At 45.5% G+C, this 21,229-nt stretch overlaps 1 protein-coding gene across 1 annotated transcript; it reads left to right on the top strand.

Annotated features, from left to right (window-relative positions):
* Positions 1 to 18,172: 18,172 nt before the first annotated feature.
* On the top strand, positions 18,173 to 21,012 carry LOC109856416 (transcription initiation factor TFIID subunit 4-like). The gene is made up of 2 exons (XM_020431680.1): positions 18,173 to 18,920; positions 20,948 to 21,012. The coding sequence occupies exons 1-2, from the start codon at positions 18,173 to 18,175 to the stop codon at positions 21,010 to 21,012; spliced, it is 813 nt and encodes a 270-aa protein (XP_020287269.1).
* The last annotated feature ends 217 nt before the right edge of the window (positions 21,013 to 21,229 follow it).

The raw sequence follows: 21,229 nt of genomic DNA, 5'->3' as shown, positions 1-21,229 counted from the left end.
ACGTGCGTTAATACGCCGAGCGCAATGCGCGCAACAGTGCATTCATAAAGAACGCGAAATTCTCTAGTTCTTTTATTTGAAATAATGTCGTTTGCAAAGATTGCCTCACAGAATACGCTACGCAAGCGCATAAATTGTTTAATATCAAACCCTCGTTTTGAAATGCTTACTTATCGTCTCTACAAGAGGCAGAGCTGTTGAACGACACTTTTTGTTGTTCGCATTTCTCGGCCGTGCCTCGTTCGACTCGGGAAAAACTTTGAAAAACGGACGAGACAAGAGAAAAAGAATTTTCGAGTGACGAAAGACTGCTGCTTTTCCCCGAATTCGTACTGGCAATGAGAACCCACGGAATGCTTTCACATAAAGACGCAACCCTATAAGACTTCATTCCCCTTTATACAGAACGTTCTCGCCCCCGGAGGAGCGCGCGCGAGCACGCTCTCTCTCTTGTATTCGAGCACGAGTGTGTGCGAGTAACCGCGTATGGGTTACCCCGGGATCGATGTTTCCTCCTTCATCCCCTGTATCGCGGTGTAGTTCGTGCGTAAAAACCAACCCCCAAGATCTTGTCCCCTCGCTCCTCATTCCACTCCGCGTTTTCGTTCGCGTTGCTTTTTTTTTTTTTTTTTTTCTTGAATTCCGTCGTGCGAGAGAACTCGGAGAGTCCAACGAGATTCAGCAAAGAGTTATCTGTGTGGTGAATATTTTTCATTCCCCCGGCACCTGGATAATCTCCGCGTACTTACGTCTGATAATGTTGCGATTCCTCGATGCGTTCCTACATGCGGAAATAAAAAAAAAAAAATAAAAAAAACAAAAACCAAAAAATATAGCGAGTTAACTTTCTTTTCTTTCGGATACACATTTGTTTTTCAAATATAAAAAGAGACAAGATCTCCAATAATGCGAGTAAAATACACAAAAAAAAAAAAACAATTATTTTCAATTGAAATCTTGCGCTTCGATTTGAATTTTATACACGCGTCAGGAGCCAAGTGCGATACGAAGACGCCAAAAGTAGATCGCGATTACATTTTTATTTTCTCAACTTGATATTTTGAACGCGCGGCATTGTTCGTCGCCGAGATCTCGTTGGACCAAGAACTCGGACGAGCGGACGCTCGCCGCGTTCGTTTTGCCGTCCACGAATTCCGCGGAAAACCCTCCGGCGAAACCTCAACAAAAGTTTCACAGTCGAGGAGCCAGCGACAATAGAAAGAGCAGAACACGAGAACGATTTAGCGCTGAATGCGGATGTGACTAATTTTCTGGGTTGTCCACACAACCTACCGTTTAAATCTTCCTCTTGCCCCCTCCCCCTTCTCTCCTTCTCCTCCTCTTTCCTCGTCGGTGTCCAGAAAACGGTAGCGGACGCGAGCAGCAGCCTCAGCCGTTGCCAAATTAACGGAACTTCGCGTTTATCAGAGCGAACGTATAGCAATTTGTGCGGGGGTAATCTAATTGTACGTTTGAAAAAGTACAAAAAAGCACAACCGCGCGGATTTCAACTTAAAACCGGCGAAAGAGCGCGCGCGTTCACACACAATTCACACACGAAAGAGAGAAAGAGAGAGAATGTCGGGTGGTTTCTTTTTTTTTTTTTTTTTTTGGAATACATATATCGCGTCTGGGAGGTTACATTGTGCGGAGATGTCTATCAAGTTGAATACTTCCGTGTTTTAACATCTGCTATTTAATATCAATGTCAGTGGAAAAATTCTCTCGCCGGAACACGATGAGCGGGGGAAGGGATGGGGTGGGTGGAGAAGAAGATCTCTCGTCGTCGCTACGCGCCAATTAATACGGATTCAAGTCTAAAGTTAATGAAATTCCCGGTGTCGATTTCTCGTGCTCTTTCCGACATTCGGAATTGCCAGTTCCGCGCGCTCCTTCCTATGCTCTGAGAGTATGCGCGCGGTATAATGATACGCGAAGGTACGTCAACGGAGTAAAGCTGAATTAATGACAGACGTCGAAGAAGAGCCGTGGAAACACAGGCTACGGTTTCACAATGGCCGAGGTGCAGGTTATAATGCGAATGGCAGTTATGTATCGCGGTAGGAGTGCCCGGGATAATAAGGGGTTGTTGCCAGTAGCGGTGTTGCATGTGCGGAAAAGAGGGAGAGAGATTCTACGCGACACTACGCACGGCCCAGATATTCGCTGAGCGAGCTCGCTCTACTCTTGAAATTCACAATTACATTGTCGCGGGGTCTAATGTAATTTCTTGACAACTCCGCAGGAATATCAGCGCGACGCGCTTTTTATTTATTTATTTATTTATTTATTGTTTTTTCGGATAAAGAGACGACATCTGTTGAAACGAAACAATTTCGATTTGTGGATGATTGCGGGAAAACAAAAACAAATTTGACGAATTTTCATCAATACGATTGTTGGATATATACGTAATTATTTTTGATTGTGAGAAATTTAAGTAAAAACGAACGTTTTTGTTCAGAGCGTGAAAAATATAAAATATAATAAAAACTTTACGTTAGATGCGCGTTTGTGTATTTTCAAAATATTTGTCTTAACAAACAAACAAAACAATCAATTTCTATTCGGCGAAACAAAATGTTGCAAAGGTTCGAGAGTAATTTCAATGATTGTTTACACTTGGCAAGCGTGTACTTTGAAATCGGATAACAATGAAAATCCTCAAATGTTAGAAAATCCTCAAATGTTAGAAAAATACATACAAACACAAAAAGGTCACGTGTACACGTTAGCTTGATTATCGTTTCTTTGTTGCGCCGTGCGTGTCGTCGGAAAATAAAACGAAAATTCGAGCGATGTGCATTATCGTGCTGATCATTGAGTAACGGCAATTAACGGCAGCTTTATTGCGCGAATTTACGGTGTCCGGAGTGTCGAAAGTGGATTGCGAACAATTATTTGAATGCGATTGAAATTTCACGTTTTCCGCAGCGGCGGTCGCGAGGATATGTCGACTGACATCGATTGTACGTCAGAAATTCGATGCGATTCGCGGCGGTCTGCCCCCGCCCGGATCATTCCGCGCGTGCCGTGTAATTTATAATTTCCATGAAATATTCACGCGTCGCTCGCGAATGCCGGCAAAACCGCGGCGCTCGCGGAACTTTGCGAATTTTGCGACTGTAAACGCGAAGCGTTTCAAAACTCGCTCATTCTCGTTCTATCGCGCCGAAGTTTTCGGAATTAATTAAATGCAAGCGCGCAAAACTCACAGATCTCATCACCTCGCTGTTCACAACGCGCAGTTTAGTCTGCAACACGTATTTGACAGTAGACATTTTATGCTTCAGCGCATACACACACACACACGCGCGCGCGCGCGCGCGAATTCTACTGTCCAACAGAACTTTAAAAAAATAAAAAAAGTAAAGTTCTTTCGCATTTATAAATAATAATTTTTTTCTCGGTGCAACTTGGAAACGTTGCAATCGAGCTTTAAAACTCACAACGCGCACACACTCACTCGCAAACAGAATATTAAGAAACCTTAAATTAAGCAAAATTATAATTGGTCTCGGCGACCAATGCACGAATGCTAATTTGCGTGTGGAATATATCGACATGGTAATTGCCGTTTGTATCTGTAATTAAATATTTACAAGATATCGATCGCGTCATCGGCGAAGTTCGGCCTGCGCGCTTTCATGGCGCGACAATCGAGAGAGGTCGAGTTCGATTCCGGTGGTACCTGCGGGGGGGAAAAGGGAGGTGGCTCCGGTCGAAGTTCCATTGGTGCTCACCTCAGGGGTGGTTTTTGGCCGAGCTGTCCCGAAGAAAGGGGCCCTTTCGCACACGACGGCACAAAAACGCTCTCGCGCTAATACACGTACAGTTGCGCGACGCTAGAAAACCCACCCTCGGAAAAAACGCGTCGCTCATAATGGAAGCGAACCCCACCCCTCTTCTACCCGCCCTTCCGCGACCCCCTTTTATACCGACGACGGTGCACGCGTGTGCCATTGGGAATTTCCGAAATATATATCCCCGTGCGTCCCATTGTGTCGGGCGAAGAATGGCCGGAATTTCATAGTTTCCTCCATCTTTTCCTACGTTTTCACAAGCAGCGCGGGAGGGAGATCGTGTTTCGAGGGGCTCTCTCTTTCTCTCTTTACGACGTGGCGTGCCCCTGCCCTGCAGTCCTGAGCCAATCTAGACTTTTTCCTTTCGTGAAGCCTCTCTCGCAGCTTCGTGAATCGTCGCTTCTCGACGTTAAAGCGAAAATCGTGAAAAATCCCGACTTGTGTATAGTCGTAAGTAAAATTTTTCTCGTGTGTTCGAGTCTTTCCGAAGATGCGCGCGGGAGTTATTGCGATCATCGAATTCGCGTACGTGTTGAGTTCGCACATGTTTGTTGCAGATCTTGCGACACGATTTTTAATACTTTTTTTTTGGTTTTTTTATTCTCCCTCGTTACTTCTCTTCTCTCGCAATTTATGTAAACTGGTAAATTTTGAGAGACCCCTTGTTTCTTTCTCTATCGCAAAATGTCCACTCGCGACGCGCGTCTATTCGACCGAAGGGAGTAAAACTCGAAAACATTTGAAGATATTCTTTGTTGAAGTATTAAACGATTAAAACAGACTCGGAACGGAGATAATTGTCAACGATATATCGCAGTGACTTCAACCGCTGGCATTTTCTCTCACGACACATGTGTATAGCGACGGAATTCTTGTGCGACGCGGCGGTAGACGCGAGGGGTTCGATTGGCGGAGAGCCGCCGCGAATGAAGACACTCTTTAATTTATTTAGATGTCGAGAGACGCACGTCCGCGTCGCTCACGTCAGGCTATAGATGTTAGAGACTTGAGCCGGTGCAAGTTGGAAAGGGTTTAAGTGAAACGCGTCGCGAGCAAATGGACGGCGGTAATCCTGCCTGCCGCGAACCCCAATCGGAAAACTCTGAGACAGACCTAAAGACACATTATTTAAAATACGACTCGCTTTTCCAAGTGACAACGCGCCTCGTCGACTTCCACAACATATGTCGCACGCATTAGGCTCGAAGCGATTACATTAAACGATAGCGAGTTATAAAAGTTTGATTCGCAAAACGCCGAAGGACGTAAAACCGGACGCGAAACTTTGTCGTCTTAAAAGTGTTGTGTTGCAATTTTACGCTCATGAATTACGCTCAATAAAAGTTAACATAGTCCGCGTAGCGAATGACTTGCCCGGGAAACATTGCTATAAACAAGACTTCTGTGGTAATAATATTTAGATTGTTACATCGTGGTTATTCTATGTACCGACAAATGTTTGTTGATAAACAATTTTATATGAGGAAGTTTGTTTCGTATCGTATTGTCGTGTTGATCTCGTGAAAAAAAAAAGTGTGGAAAAAAGAGAGCGCGTAAATCCGTGCGATAATTCACTTCTCTCTTTGATTTGCAATTAAACAACGTTGTTTGCGTACTACTTTGCGTAGTTGCTATCGTTACTGATAATTATTATTGTCGTGTTCGCTAACTCGCGAACGGCCACGTAGTGGGTAATAATAATCGCGATGTTAAATTTCGCTCTCCCGTTGTTCGATTCGAGCCGTGCCATGAAGTTTAGCGAATAAGTCGTCGATGATTGAAGTTGTCACGACATGTCCTCATTTGTTCGCGCGAATTCCGTGACTCAAACTGGAGCGCGTCTATAGCCAAAGAACGCGCAAAATAACTCTCTCTGGCGAACTGAGTGTGACTTGGGCGAACTATATACCGTGTACCAATTTTCTTTTTGCGACATTTTTTCGATCGTTGATTCACTTCCAATCTCTCCTCCTCTCTTCCTTTTTCTTCTCAAACTTCGCAATACACACATACTTATTCCGCGACAAGAGAAATCGCATTGCGTGGGTCGCGCATCGTGTTTAGGCCCTCTCGAACTTATCTCGTTTCTTTTTCTTCCGAATAACGCACACAACCTATACAACAAGATTATTTCCGGTCTCTCTATTCGGAGAGATCTCTCGTTGGTTTATAAGCGCGTGTATATTTAAATGTTGATTTATCATCGTCGTCGATCTTCATTTTATGCGAAGAATTCGTCGTGTTATGCAAATTCGATCTTTTAGCGTTATTTATTTATTTTTTCTTCCTTCCCGTCTCCTTGTTCTCTCTTTTTTTTTTTCAGAGAATAGTCGTAATAGCAATTAATTTGTTGTAGCAAGCGTTCGAGAGAGCGGAGCGGAGAGAACTGAAAGAGAGACTCCGACGATCTCTCCCGCGGCACGTCGTCGTGGCGCGCAATATACACACGTTCTTCTTCTTCGTGGGATGTGGGAAGGTCTTGGCGGATCAATTAAATTTTCACGACGCGTCATTACGGCGCGACATACCGCGACAAAAGAGGCCAAGACGGGCTAGGCCGTCGGTACGTGTGATATTGAATTATCGATGAGCGCGTCGTGTGTTTGGATATTCATGTGTTAGCGACAAACGGGCAACATTACGTCCAATGAACGAGTTCCCTCGTATTGCGCCGTCACGTTCACAGCGCCGCCCACTCATCATTTCTTATGGACGGGGTTTTGAGCAAATATCTCGCGAAATTCTACTTCCCGCGAGAGNTTNNTTTTTTTTTTTTTTTTTTTTTTTTGTGGCGCCATTGAAGCGATATCTTGCGATAATTTCGTTTCGCGCGGAGCGAAACGCAAATGGCACGAGGAATGTTAATTTAGAAACGAAATTGCGGTTTTTCTTTTTAAGTACACGTAAAGCTGCATTATTGCATTACATCGCAATCTTTTGTCGTGATTAGATGAATGAGAATCTCTCACAATTGCAAGAGGGGATCGTCGCGACGAGTCTGAGAGTGTTTTTCGGGCGTCAGATCCGCGTTGTGGCGATCCGAGAGACCGCGGCGTAATCCGATCTGAGAAATCTATGTCGATAGGGCAATAATTAGGCTGCTTAAGACGGAGAGAGGAAGAGGCGGGCGGGGGAGGCGAGTTCTCGTGCACACAGAAAGCGCCGCCGCCTCTGTCCTCTCGAGGTTCTTCCTTTCTTTCGTCGCGCGCTGCCGAAAGGAGGGTTCGAAGGGACGACGAGAGGACAGTCGCCGGTACCCGCCGTTACCCTTTCATCCCTTTCGAAGCCGCGCGTACCGCCGTGAATAGCCCAACTAGAGATCCGGTAAGAGTGCGGGACTCTAACGCACTCTTCCTTCTTTCTCTTCCGTGCCTCTTCGCTCTCTGACGCACACGAGGCGCGTATATTCTCTTTCTTGAAAAAAAAAAAAAAGGAAAGACAGAGAAAAATAATCCCAGAAGCGCTGCACTCGTACGCGCGCGTCGTCCTCGCTGTCGCCGCCGCCGCTCGTTGCCGTCATCGTCGTCATCGTCGTCGGCTGCGCGGCCTGACGTTTCTGTGAACTACACACTTCGGGCCTGTATCCTATCCCGAGACAAGAAGAGGGCCGGAGTCGAGGGAAGGAGGACCTCTCTCTCTCTTTGGTATAATGGCGGCTTCGACACAAGGCCCCCAAAAGAAACCCATAGATATCGCATTGCGCGCCTGGGACTGACGGGACAAAACAGCTCGGACCTCGAGACGACGAGCGGACTGGGCAGTAGTGAGGGGAGGCCTCTTCGGGGGTCCCCTCGCGAGTTTCGTAGACGAGCGGACAAAAAAAAAAAAGAGAAACAAAGCGTCGAATACACGTGCGGAGGAGAGAAAGACGATAGATCGAACGATAGTCCGCGCATGAGAGCGGCAAAGATGAAGAAGAAGAAGAAGAAGAAGAAGATGACACGATGATGGTTGCAAAAGGCGTTTTCACGTCACGGAGATTCGCTCGCTTATATCAGGAGACACGGGAGCTCGCGAGCCTCGTTTCGTCCTTCTCGCGTGCCGATCCATCAATTAACTATTGCCGTTTCTCCCGTTCCGTTTCTTTGGAACGCCAAGAAATTTTGAAAGACGATCGATAATGTCGATCTTTCGTAGATTATCAGAAAATAAAAGTTTACACAACATCAGTGTATGAGATGTTCGTCGGCACTTAAAGTGCCGATACTTTCTCGTGTTTATTCGCCGAATCGAATGCGTCAAATTTGTTTTTTTTTTTTTTTTCTGAGTTTGGTTGTAGATTATCGACGATGATATCGTAAAGATGTGAAATTAGCAAAGAGTTGACAAGCAGATGCACAGTGAAAACTTTCTATTTATTACCATTTATAAAAACAATCCTGTGCGATACTTCGTCGCCGCGCACAGTGTCGCGATGTTTTCCACCACAAACATCGAGCGACGTTGTTATTTTCTTTAATTATGAATTGATGTTTCCGCGACACACGTGGATCTTTCTCTTTCCCTCTCTCTTTCTCTCTCTCTCGCGGTAGCAAAATTATTCCGTTGTTTCCCCGACACACGCGCGCGCGCACGTGTGTGTGTGTGTGTATCACAGACAAAACGCACGCTGCTGCAGTACCGAGATAGAACCGAGGGTGAATAGCAAAGTTGTCGTCGGTAAACTATAGCTTACTCTTGCATATGTAATCAGTTTCTAAATAAAAGTCAAGTCGATAAAATGGCGATTGTGCGTATATATGTGTATTCAACGTATTATTGTGGCGTTGACGTCTCTTCAAACTTTGAAACTCGACGACGACGTGTAATCACACGGATCGAGACCTAAACGTAAACACGATGGTAAATAAATTATAAGATTGTTTTTTGTAATCGACAAACAATATGAAAAAAATTACATTTCGCAAACACGTTGCGATATTTCGTAAAAAAAAAAAAATCGTAGACTTGTAAAAAGCAAACAAGAGAAAAAAATCATCTATAAGTAAGTTAAATCGAAGAATCGCGCAAGTGTGCAAAATAGAGTTCGAACACTTGTGAGCCAAAATTTGGATTCTTTTGTGGAATTTTTTCACTCACGGAGCGAGCGATGTGTGCGTTTCGCTTTTAACGTATGTCACATTTCGTCGCAGGCATTGTTCATGCTCAATCGATACGTTATATTTCTAGATGTACTGATACGCTAAAGCTCACATCTATTTCGAGACCGGCTAGTAATGCTTAACGACGTATTCTACATACGATTCGTCATACATGCTCGCACTGCCATTTTATTGTTAAGCCGAAGCCTTCGCGAATATCGGCTGAATATAAATTCCACGCAGATCGCGGCTTTGTGGTCTTCTTTCGCGTTGCGCGAAATGAAAAATGCATTGTCAGTTGTGACAAATTTGTTTTTTTTTTTTTTTTTTTTTTTTTAAATATATAACAGCATCAATTTTTACATAAGCGACAAGTAGAAATTGAATACAACAATATCATTTGGTTAGAAATATCGTTTTATAAATTATAAACATCGTGTCTTTTTTTCTTTACGCGTCTTCTTCTCGAGAATCTTAATTTTCACACAATTGTTATTACAATTAAACCTCACGCTGATAAATTCGCGAGATTTGAATCCTGTGCGAGCACGATCTTCTTCATACGGAAACGCAAACTCCGGTTCAAGTTTGTTTCGACGTTTATTCAAGAAGACATGAATTATCTTAAGAATAAGAGTTAAAACGAATCTAATAATAGAGATACATACAAAGATAACACCGATACTAAAAGGTACGCACGTTTTCCCACATTGGAGAACAAGAAGACAAAGATATACGTCTCTAGTCTGGGTTGATTTAAACGGTTACTTGGACGATGAGTTAAATGGGTTCCGCGCGGCGATACACCTACGGCGAATTCAATCAACCGCACATGCTCCCGATAATTCAATCAGTGGCGCGAAGTTGACTCCCGGAAACACAATCGAGTCCTCCGCGTTATCGGAAGTGGATTTCGGAATAGAACAATCGTGGCTCGCAGCTACGTAGGCTGCGAATCGATAATTCGTTGAGATCCGGCATCGGTTACACACAACATCTGTTGTGTTAATTTCGCTGGGATCTATTGGTCTACTGCGTCTTTGTAAGAGAAGAGATGAGTTAATTATCCAATTTATATAACGAAGCTACGAAGCGCGAGCGATTAGCAGATAGACCATCATGGTTATTTATTGGTCGTATTTTCGAAGTAATGGAACGATTTCGGAACGTTTTTATTTAACAGTTTGATAAGTTACAACCTATTTTGTTTTGCGAGATGCGGCATTATATCATTTGGACGACAAATTGCACTTAACTCAATTTTTTTTTCAAATCTCACTATTGTTAAATTAAAAAAAAGAAAGGCAGTTACTGAAGTCTCCTAAAAACATCAGAGAATTCAAGATATCGGGCAAAAGAAACACGGATGAAATTCCGACGCACTTATTCGGAATCGAGGATTTTCAAAATCGCATTACAAAAGGGAATAAAATGTTCTCGAAGCGAAGACGCAAGGTTTCCCGCGCGAGAGCACAGAAACGAGGCCTATTGTGGATTCTCGTTTACCAAAACTATCAATTGATGTCGGGGGCACAAACAGGGTAGCACGCGGTACAACACACACTCGCAGCTGCACCCTCTGAACACTGAAAATCCAAACAGAGCGTATATATCTCCTCGCCCGTCCATCTGTCGTTGTGTAACGGAACACCGGCTAATAGTATTAGAAATATATATATATGTCTCGGACTAAACTACCCCTGTCAAACCACTCGATCGAGAACCACCCTCCTACTTTTCCCGCTCTTATGCCAGATCGCTACGATCGCTACGGATTACGTTGGTAAACGTCGGGGTCCGTCGAACGAGTCCTGATCTCTCTAGCTTCTTCCACCCTCCCAAAATCTGCTAAACACGTCGATGGATCAGCGATATCCTATCGAGAGCCCGACACTCACCGCCCACGATTTGTTATTTAAATCCATTTAAGCATTTGTCATCTCGTTAATTTAATCCACGCGTTTGAAACACGTGCTATCGCAGCGCTGACAAATACAGGAGCGGAATTGGACGGAAAACGATATTTTGTGTTTGTCGAAATTATCGCCAACATCGTAAGGTGTCGTGACGCAAGTTGAAATAATTATCTCCTCCGTCGTTTGCAAGTGACATTGGCGACTTCTTTTTATTTTTTTTTTTAATTTTTTTTCCGCCACGTCCCACTTATCGATGGGATCGGTCAGACCGACCGAATTCAAACATCGTGACGCCATACGCGCCTCGCGCCCGGTCAGGCGCCTTTAAGACGGCGAATGTTGGTTTTTGTTTACTTGTTTGTTGTTTGTTCCGGGCGTTTCGTTGCCGCATCAGTTGGGCACTTGATCCTCCTCTCGCGTTTTCTCTCTAGCGCCGATGATTTTCCTCCCTTTCTTTCTCTCTCTCTTCCCTCTTCCTCTCTCTCTCTCTCTCTCTCATTTTTCCTCTCTTTCGAAATCGATCTGTGCAAATTTGCACGCCTTGCGGCGCACTGGAGTGACGTCGAGAATTTTCACTGCCTTATTTCCACACTCCCGAACCGCATTGCTCACACAATCTCACTATATCTCCGTTTCCTCGTTTCGTCTCATCTTTCGTATCACCCACGCCGCCCGACGATCATCCCCGAGGCAACTCGGATTTACCACCGCGTCGCTCTTTCGCTCTCTCTCTCTCTCTTTCTCTCTCTCGACAAGGACAAATCGGAATGCCATCCGATTGTTTTATTCGATTGTTACGAAGCCGTGGGTGTGTCACCTCCCTGCCCCATTAAAATACCTAATCGATTTGTCGTTGCTCGCGTGATTTTTCAGGCAACGCATTGCTAAATCTTTATCTCGTTACGCTTCTTCGGCGAGTTTTCTGAAGAAACAAAACTCAACTTGCAGAAAGATGTTTTACCGTGTGTCGTTTTGCGTTTTGACTTTGATACACGAGATTACTGACAATAAGTATCACGCAACCTTCATTAGTGTCTTCGTCAATTCTCCAGCGTGAAACAAGTCATTCAACGCGTATGTGAGAGATTCTTCTCCGTCTTTCCTTCGTGCTCGAGAAAAAATCGCGCTTGCAGCTTAGACTTTACAGCACATTTTGTCGTCGAAAAAAAAAGAAAACCGCAAAAAGGACATACATGTGGCAAAACTCGACGAGGCTAGTAAGTAAGAAAAACGAAGACGGGAAGACGGAGTTGTTGGAAGCACAAAATTGTGTGGTTGCGATGCTTCTTCCCGCGAGAAAGCAAGCTGCGACTTGATGAGTTTGGCGTTAAATTCAGCCGTCAGAGCTTTTCGCCGCGTTCCGCCCCGCACCCTCGGCGCGAGTTTACTTCCCCACCCTCTTGTCTCTTTCGCGAGTTACACGCGGATAGAGTGAACCGACGGTCGTCACGCACATGCTGCAACGACCTTTCGCGTTCAAAAGCTTTGTTTATGGGCCGAGAAGATTTATAGGCTGTGCGCCGATACACATATAGCGAGCCGGTGTGCTCTATCTGCCTGTAATCTCCGTTCGGTACGGGGGAAAATTCATCTTGCGTATCCAGCTCTTGCTCCGAGTTGCTCTTTAGCGAAATAAAAGGCGTCGCCGAACATGATATCCGGTTTGTAGGAGATAATTTAGGGACGAAGAGATAAGAGAGTAAAGATTGTTGTTGAATGATTCCGCGGCAATTACGCGAAACAAGTTTCAACTCGCTGAAGGTGAAGAGTGTGGATGTGCGCGTTTTTTTTTAGAGGAGTGAATTAAATAAAAAAGTTTTTATTTACAAGTGGACAAAATATAGACATTGATATAATTGTGCTTTTTACATGTGTTTTATTCCGAAAAAATGTATTTCTGAATTATGTAACATTTGTTGTTACTCTGTGTGTGAATGTGTTTCAATAATCTTTTGTTTTGTATAAATTCATATCTGACAAATCTCTCTGTATACGTATAGTTTTTGTTCCCATGAAGTTTGCCCGGTTTGAAATGTTTCGTCTCCCCGTACACTGCAGTTCGTCGGTTTCCAGAATTTTGTAACCACCGTGGTTAACTAATGCGACTACGCGTATGCGATGGTTCACCGCATCGGGGGAAGGGAGAAACAAATGGTCTATATCGGTGCGGCGTGCTCACGTATAGTGGGTGGTAGGCATCATTAATTATATGCGAGTTATTGGCACTATCAACGGTAGCGTTTCAAAGACCGGATGCACTACATACGCGCACTGTTCACTTCCTGTGGATGGGACAGAAGACATAATTTGAGAGCAACATTATTGCTCAAAGCGCACAGTGCGTTTGTTGAAGCTTGTTTTAAAACAATATATACATTCGAGGTTCAAAAATTTGAAACGTAACACAATTTTTCATACTTCGTTTAGTAGTCGAGATAATATAAAAATAATGAATTGTCGCTTGTGGCAAATATTTCTTATATCAGAAATATAATCTATTTTCTCTCGCGGTATGTGGAAGATTTGGTTTTTCACTTGTGTCAAAGCGCGTTGCACACTATTATTTCCAGATCGAGAAATCTCCTAATGTTCTTTCGTATCAACTCCCTACCTCATAGCCAGAAATCTTACAGTACGATTTAACCGTTTCGTGGTATCGACGCGAGTTCATGCTGCTGGACTTGGTGTAATTGCCCGGCAAAATCTGCGGTCTTGTGGGATGTCCATCGGCTGGGCACCAAGCGATATAGGAACGTTGTGTTGAGTGGGTTCGCGCAAACCTTCAGCCGATCTCCACACGCGGCGAACCAACAAGACTACCGCGTAAGCGCGCAAAAAATCTCGCAGTATGTGCACGACAAACGTGTGCGTGTGTGTGTGTGTGTCGCGCGCGCGTGCACTTATAGTGCAAAGCGCATCGTTGTGTGTGTTCTGTCTTTCGTCCTGCTCTGACCGTGGTCGCGAGACGAATGCCGCGTGAATCTCCGTCCTCGTCTCGCGGACCCCCCACTTCACCGCTCGTCGTTCAGTGCGATTCAGCGCGTTTCAGTTCTACACCCCCACCCACGCATCGGTGACAGTAGTGGGGTAACTTCGGGCACGTGGGCGGTGTCAAGTTGAGCCACGCCCAATCGCGTTGCCCCTTTACCAGCCCGGCGCGCTCGTCAAATGTTTTTCGTCGCGGATTATGACGCGGTCTGCGCGATTATGACCACCTCTCTCTTTCTCTCGCCGCGTCATCGTTTTCCCTCTATCTTACGATATTTCCTCTCAGTCCCGCGTACCCCAGCGCTTTCCGCTCGGTGGCTGGATTTTTTTCTTTCTCTCTTTTGCTCTCTCTTTTTCTGTCTCGCGCCGCTATCTTCTCCCTGCCGACGAGGACAAACTTTGCTCTTGCCTCAGCCGTTGGATACGACGTCGTCTCGGACACGCGAAGAGGCGAGTAAGCTCGTTCTCTTTCTCACTGCGGATTTCTTTCTCGCAGTATACTATGTGCTTGTAGAGGATTTTTGGATTCTCTTTCTCTCACCTTCTGCTTTATGCATTTTTTTATTTTGTTTCTTTGTCCCACTGTCTTTATTGAATAATTAACATATAGCGGCATTGAGATAGCTGTTGATATGTTTTTATTTGATCGGTTAAAAAAAAGAGAAAAAAGACCGGAAAGATAGAAAGAGAGAAGAAAAGAAACAAAGTGAACTGGTTCATAACAAATAATGTAAAAAATTTGACAAATTTTTAGATAGAAATAAACAAAAGCTGAAGTAAATCATAAAAAATAGAATATCAAATATATAATCTGTTAGTAATTTGTTTCATACACAATTGCAAGTATCTTAAGTATTGATTCATATATAAAAATATATATACAATTGTGAATTACAAAAATATATTGAAAAGTGAAGTTTAAATATATATATATATATATATATATATATATATATATTGGTAGGATTATATATATTTAGAGTTCAATATTTATTTTACTATAAAATTTGAACCAATTCTTTATTTTCATCAGAAATCAGAAAAATTGAATTTACGAAAAGTGCAACAAAAAGAGGCACATTGCTATACTTCATCCATAAAGTAATAAATAATAAACCAACATGTTCCGCCCCTTTGTTTCAGACGTTTAATTCTCCCGTTTCTCTCTTCCCATATAATTACGATTAAACCGGATCATGGACTGGCGAACAGAATTTTGCTCCGAGCCAACAAAAGAAACGACTTCGATGTACGGTTTCAGCGTGACGCTCACTCTTTACGACGCTCCCGAATAATGTGATTCTGGATATATAATTCCGGCCCATGCGGGTAGAAAAGCTCTCGCGGATTTGGCAACACTGTGATGCTCCGGGCGTCTCAGCAACACTCCGCGGCGCGAAGGACGAGCGTTGAGCGTTTCGCGACGGAGAAAAAGCGGGAGAGATTCCATGGGAGGGAAAGGGTGAGGGGCGGCACCCGCGATAGACGAAACGGGGGAGCGCAGTGGTGGCCGTTGCAAACGACGAGCGCGAGAGGGGAATGGGTTAAGTCACGTGACACGGCAGGAGCGACCGCGGCAGCAGTGGGAGTATAGAAGGCGTAGCCACTAGTTTCTCCTCCGTCGCCGTTTCCACCGTGTTAAAACGCGAGACGGAGCACGTGAGCACGAGCGAAAAGGACAGAATGAGACGAAGAGTGAGATTCGTGACGCTGTGCCGTGCGAATTTTGGCACGGCTCTCGAAAACTTCTCACTCACAGTATTTCGTGGAAAACTCGGTGAATTGTCGACGTAGCGAATCGTATTGCATTACAGTGATGATATAGAATATATTCCTCATTCGCGTAAAAGAAAAAAAATATAATTTTTCAATGAATTATTGCTAAATAAAAACTAAAATGTGATTTTATGCTTGTTTAGTTGCTTGGATAAAAATATCTGTTAAGATGTGTAGTTTTCAACAAATAATTACAATTACCGACCAGCAATTCTAATTTGTGATAAATACTAAGAAAACACGTGTATAATATTATGAAACGAAATATATTTATAAATTTAATTAAAAAAAAGCAAGAGAAAGAGACAGGCTAAAAATATATATAATAATTTATTTAAATATGTCATGATATATAATTATAAAATCAGCTTGTCTTTCACCAAAAAATTACATAAATAGTTTTAAAAGTAATAAAAGCTAAAGTGTACACACACACACACACAATTTTGCATGTTGTTTTATGTAAAAAATATATCCTGAATGATATTAATTAATTAAATAGTAAAGATTTACAAAGAGTAAACTCTATGCAATTTAAAACACTATATACAATTTTTCTCTTATATCTAAACTTTTTTATCAAAAACTTTTCAATAACTATAACTAATCGAATTGCTGAACGATATCTATAAGAGCAGTAACATTTTTCTTCTTTTCGACAAATGAAGGTGTCGGCCAACGTGGTAACTCAGACGCGAAAATTCTCTCGTATTAAACGCGAGAGCATTAACGTTCAACCGGCAAAGATTCGAGCAAGCTCCACTAACGACACCTCGCGACGTCGATCGCACCCCCTTCCTCCGTATCCCATGCCCCCGCCCTCGTTGGAAGGCAGTGACGCGGGGTGGTGTTAATGGGCGTACTCGCGGTTAACACCCTTAGAACGTTGTGGAGGGGGCGCAGTCGAGTTCACCGACAATGTACGAAGAGTATCGCAAACATGTGTGTGCGACACTGGGCAGTGGGGATAAGTCCATCGGAGAAGAGACAGGGAGAGCGTGTGAAGGCGCGAGTGAGACGACTGCTGGCTCGAGTAGCGTCGGAAAAGGCGTCGAGTCCAACGCCGCTCGGATTGGCGCCGGAACGCCAATCCGGACTACGAGCGCTCATTATCGCCCGACGGCTGGTAGGGAGAAGGTGCCGCGAGATTCTCCCCACTTCTCACGCGTCTTGCGCTATCCAGTACGCGTCTTTGTCTCTGTCGCTCTCGTGAGAACTCGTTGGTAGTGCCGGCAGTTGGGGAAGGCCGATCCCCACTCCGTTTCCGTAGACAGTCATAGGGGAAGGGAGGAGGAGCCCCCGCACGGTCTCAGTCTTCGCGTCGCTGCCCTCCAGCATTCACGCCTCCCGCGTCCGTTCCGCGGCGCAGGCACACCGCGGTCTATATACACGCACGTAACGCACGCACACGTGTCCACAGACCACCCATATACACGCGGCCGTCGCGTACACACCGCCCTGAATCCGGACGGGGACTTTAGCACACCAACACCTCCGCGGGAGGTGTGGGGGTGAGCCCCCAGAGGAGGTGTCAATCCTAGCGCTGCTCAGTGACCATCGCGGCGCCACCCAAGTAACACCTTTCGTCCGCTCTTCAGCCCCGGCTGACTGTCGTCATCACTGTGGTCGCTGAGAGAAAATAAGCCTGTTCCTTTTTGTCATCATCATCGTCATTGTCGACTTGCGCTCTTCGTGTCGCGTACGCGAGTGTCAATAGACGTGTGACGTTCCAGAACTATTCTCTCGTAAACTTCGCAAAGTCCGTCGGACGATCAACGACGTCTAAACTTGTAAGTCGTGTAACAGTGTTACGTTTCGGAACATCTGAGAGGAACAGAAAGAGAGACCGCAAGCAGTGGCAGGCGATCGACAACAGAAAACTCCACGACAGTCTGTGAAGAGTCAGTGATCAGTGAACATCGTATGCAAGCACTATGGCCTAGAGTGACTCGCGGCTAGTGTCTCGACATGAGAATGACTCTCATACTGAAGATCTATCACGCGACATCACCGTAGATGTTCGCTCGCGAGTGTTCCTATTTGTCGACAATTCCGGAGTGCCAGTGTGCATTCTTGTCACGGTTCAGTGAGGTGTTCCGAAAGCCAGACAACCAGCTTGTTCCCGATTCCTCGCGTGGGTGACACTACGGAAGTACTTTGCACCATGACGAAGGCTCGCTGAAGCGTTGAATGTCCTGCCGGCAGGATTCATATCCAAGTTGTAAGATGTCGACTAGACAGTTTTTGATACCCAGAGAAAACGATTGTCAGCAATTTTCCACAAACGGAAATTTGCATCGGGGAACGCGGGTGTTCCAGGAATCGTGATCTCGAATATTGAACGCGAATTTCCATTACCGAACGTCCGTGTTTGTGAATATGAGCAGAAGAAACGAGCGCGATCGCTGATCAAGCCAGACCACTCCGAGGAGCCGCGTAGCCTCTGTCCGACGGCTCGTGAGCGGCTCTCGCGAGCGACAGCGCGTGTTTATTCGAAAACGAGAGCCAAAACGGATAAGAGAGAACCGTCTCGCGCGAGCAGCAACCGAAGCAGGTTTGAGTCACTCGAAGAGGAATCTCGCGCGACTCGGCACATCCGCCCGTCTCGATGAGATTCGAACAAGACACGGCGTGCAGGGGTACCCACTGCGCCAGCACTCCGCAACCCTCCGCGCTGCAGCAGCGATCACGGCCCGAGGAGGTGGTGGTGGAGGAGGAGGAGGACTCCTCTGCAAAAGACGTCGACGGTCAACGACGTATACTTGGCATAGAATTGGAGGCTAACGTGGTCGAGGGTGCAAACACGGGGCCGCGGGCCGAGGCGGGGGGGCCTGGGATGGCGTACCCCGCGTCAGCGACGGCTCTAAATCAGCACTCGCCCTTCGCAAGCTCGATCGCCGGCGGAACGCCGCCCGCAAGCAATCCGAACGGCCACATCGGTGCCGGCACCGGACATCTGCCGGCACCGGCGGCACCGCGACCGACGGACTTTAGCGTTTCCTCGCTGCTGACTGCAGCCAGCACTCATCCGCCTGGTATTCTAGGTGGTTCGTCGTCACAGAGTAGCGCGTCACCGCCACCCGGCGGACCCGGTAGCCCGGCCGCAGCGCCGGAAACACCGCCGCCTTTGCCCGCGAGCGGCCAACGCGAGTTGTCGCATCCATCCTCGGCGGTGGCGGCCGCCAGTTACTTCAGCGCTGCAGCCCTGGCAGCGGCGGGTTTCTACAATCCCGCTGCTCATCTGCCACCCACCAGCTCGCCAGGGCCAACCGCAGCAGCTCATCATCTTCAGAGCAAGGGAATACTCGCCGGACATCATCACCCGCATCTGAATCCGCACGGTATCACGCCGCCAGGTGAGCACAAACCGAGCAATTTATTTGCGAAAGTGAAGCAATTTTTCTGTGCGTATGTGTGTGCGAGAAAGTTAGATCGTCAAAAATCGAGAAATCGTGTGTCCTGATTCACGTGCTTCGACAAAATTCGTTTGTTAAATATCCTAGTTTGAAGTAGTTTTGGTTGTGCTCGTTCGCGTGGTGTAACGGCAAAACGTTTTGCACGAGACATTTTGCTTTGCCGCGCGGTAAACTCGCGCAAAGAGTATGTTTTCGTCGTGAAAAGTGCTCTCGCGTTTAATTAATACGTCGTAAGACGAGAATGAGAGGCGAAAGAATGCAAGCAAATTTTACGAGTCGTACAACAACCGTACAACGAGCTAATTTGCAAACAAACTTGTTGCGTGCTAGCGCGCGGGGTAATGCCTCTGGTGCTTATTTCGGTTGTAGCCTGCGGGAGACGGTAGTTACACCGGAGCGCGGAGTATTAGGCAGACCGGTGGCTTGTTTTATGCACACGTTCACCTTTCCCGGTTTTCACCGTGCGAACGTATCATTTTGCCGCGACTTTACTCGAAATCCGCGAGCTCTTCTCCCGATTTCCTAGTTTTCACCTCGTTGTTTCCGCCTCATCTGAAGGAGCAAAACTACATCGTGCGATATTTTTCATAGTGCTCGAGATCGTCACTTCGTCGCGTAATCGTTTCTCTCGCGGGATTATATCTGCTCCGCTTGCGACGCGTGTTGCTCCGCAACGGCGAGCTCGTACTTTTTCCCTACGTAGCTCCGGAAATCTGCGTAATAAAATCGCACACGATATATTTCGCGGATTTCGTAAACACATGAGAATTGCATTTTGTTGTTCTGGCGTGATGCCATTGTCGCTGACGGCGGAAGTGCGCTCGTGTTTTCGGGGGAAGGACACGTTTGTGACGCGACTGGAAGTCACTCGTTTGTCACTCGTCGTGTGTCTCTTCGTTTTGCTCGTCGTCGGGGCCTTACGCAACATCCTGATCGCGCGCGGCGGTGTCTCTCTCTCTCTCTCTCTCTCTCTCTCTCTGGCGTGCAACGTCAAAACGGCATGACGGGTGCGCGAAGGAAGAAGAAATATTGCGCGGTTTGTTGCGCCGCGAACGTTTCAAAGAACGCGCGATTTCGAGAGAGATCTCTCTTGCTTTCTACGAGATCATCCTCGTTTCTGAAAGAGGAGACGAAGGAGGAGGAGAAATAACTGCGCAATAATTAGACGCCGTCTTGAAACCCCGCGAAACGGCGGCCATTGTTAATTCGCACGACGATATAAAGCCACATTGCTATTGGTATTAAATACCGCTAATTAGAGACGGTTTTATTACCTTGTTTGCCAAGTCGTTCTCGAGGAGGCCATTATAAAGATTAGCGGTAATGTCGCGACATTTTTGGTTGCGCGCGGCCAATCGCTAATTGTTTTCTCAATAATATTTGCTGCACACTCCGTGTTTTAAAAAGTTTCGTGTTCCTATCTGACTTTGTTTTTGCGAGAAAGTCGTGTGTTAAAATTATATAGCGCGCGTGACAACGTGGCACGTTGTGTGATGCTCGGATCGCGATGACGAGACGCGCGATAATCGAAGAACAAGAGCGCGCGCTCTGAGAATAATTATCAAAACACCGACTATCGAAGACGATGATACTCGCGCGAGTGTCCTTTGACACGTACGCGCTTTCCTCGTATATTTCGCGTACGTGTTTTTCGAATCAACGAAGTGTTTTTGGATGTTTCGGTGTGTTGTACGTGTCGATTTGCACGACGTCTAGAGAGAGAGAGAGAGAGAGAGAAAGCGCATATTTATTTAGCGCCCTGGGATGGGATCCCCTCAGGCGCACTAAAAGTTACAAATTTGACATTCCTTAAATATATATAGGCAGGTAACAATTATATACAAAAAAAATATAAATATAAAACAAAAATACATAAAATAAAATAGAAATTAAAAATAAAGATAAAGAATATGAAAAAGTTAAATGCTAATATGCCTGAACAAAATGTAGAAAACATGTTTGCACAGGTGCGTCCGACAGAAAATGGACAAGAGCTCAAGAACATCACTTCAAAGAAATGACAAGGAAATGAAATAATAAATAATAATAAGAGAGAGAGAGAGAGTAAATTAAATTAAATTAAATCATACGAAACTGTGAGCAGAAACGAATGTTTTTCTCAGTTCTTTGTGGCGGTACACGAAACCGTTTGTTCTTCGCGAATCAAGGCGATTTTTCTTCTTCCGGGAGACTTGTCGTCACCGTGAACATGACTCGCGACGTCGATATCCGTGAGTCGACGTGAAAAA

The sequence above is a fragment of the Pseudomyrmex gracilis genome, unplaced genomic scaffold (assembly GCF_002006095.1).
Source record: "Pseudomyrmex gracilis isolate BER0280 unplaced genomic scaffold, ASM200609v1 scaffold_117, whole genome shotgun sequence".
Lineage (NCBI taxonomy): Eukaryota > Metazoa > Arthropoda > Insecta > Hymenoptera > Formicidae > Pseudomyrmex > Pseudomyrmex gracilis.
Note: the sequence above shows the minus strand (reverse complement) of the source record. Positions and strands in the feature narration are given on the sequence as shown.

Bases quoted from the DNA above. Each gene is read 5' to 3' on its own strand.
- LOC109856416 (XM_020431680.1), top strand. From the start codon at position 18,173: ATGAGATTCGAACAAGACACGGCGTGCAGGGGTACCCACTGCGCCAGC. The intron at 18,921-20,947 runs GTGAGCACAAAC...ATGTTTGCACAG, and splicing joins GCACGGTATCACGCCGCCAG to GTGCGTCCGACAGAAAATGG.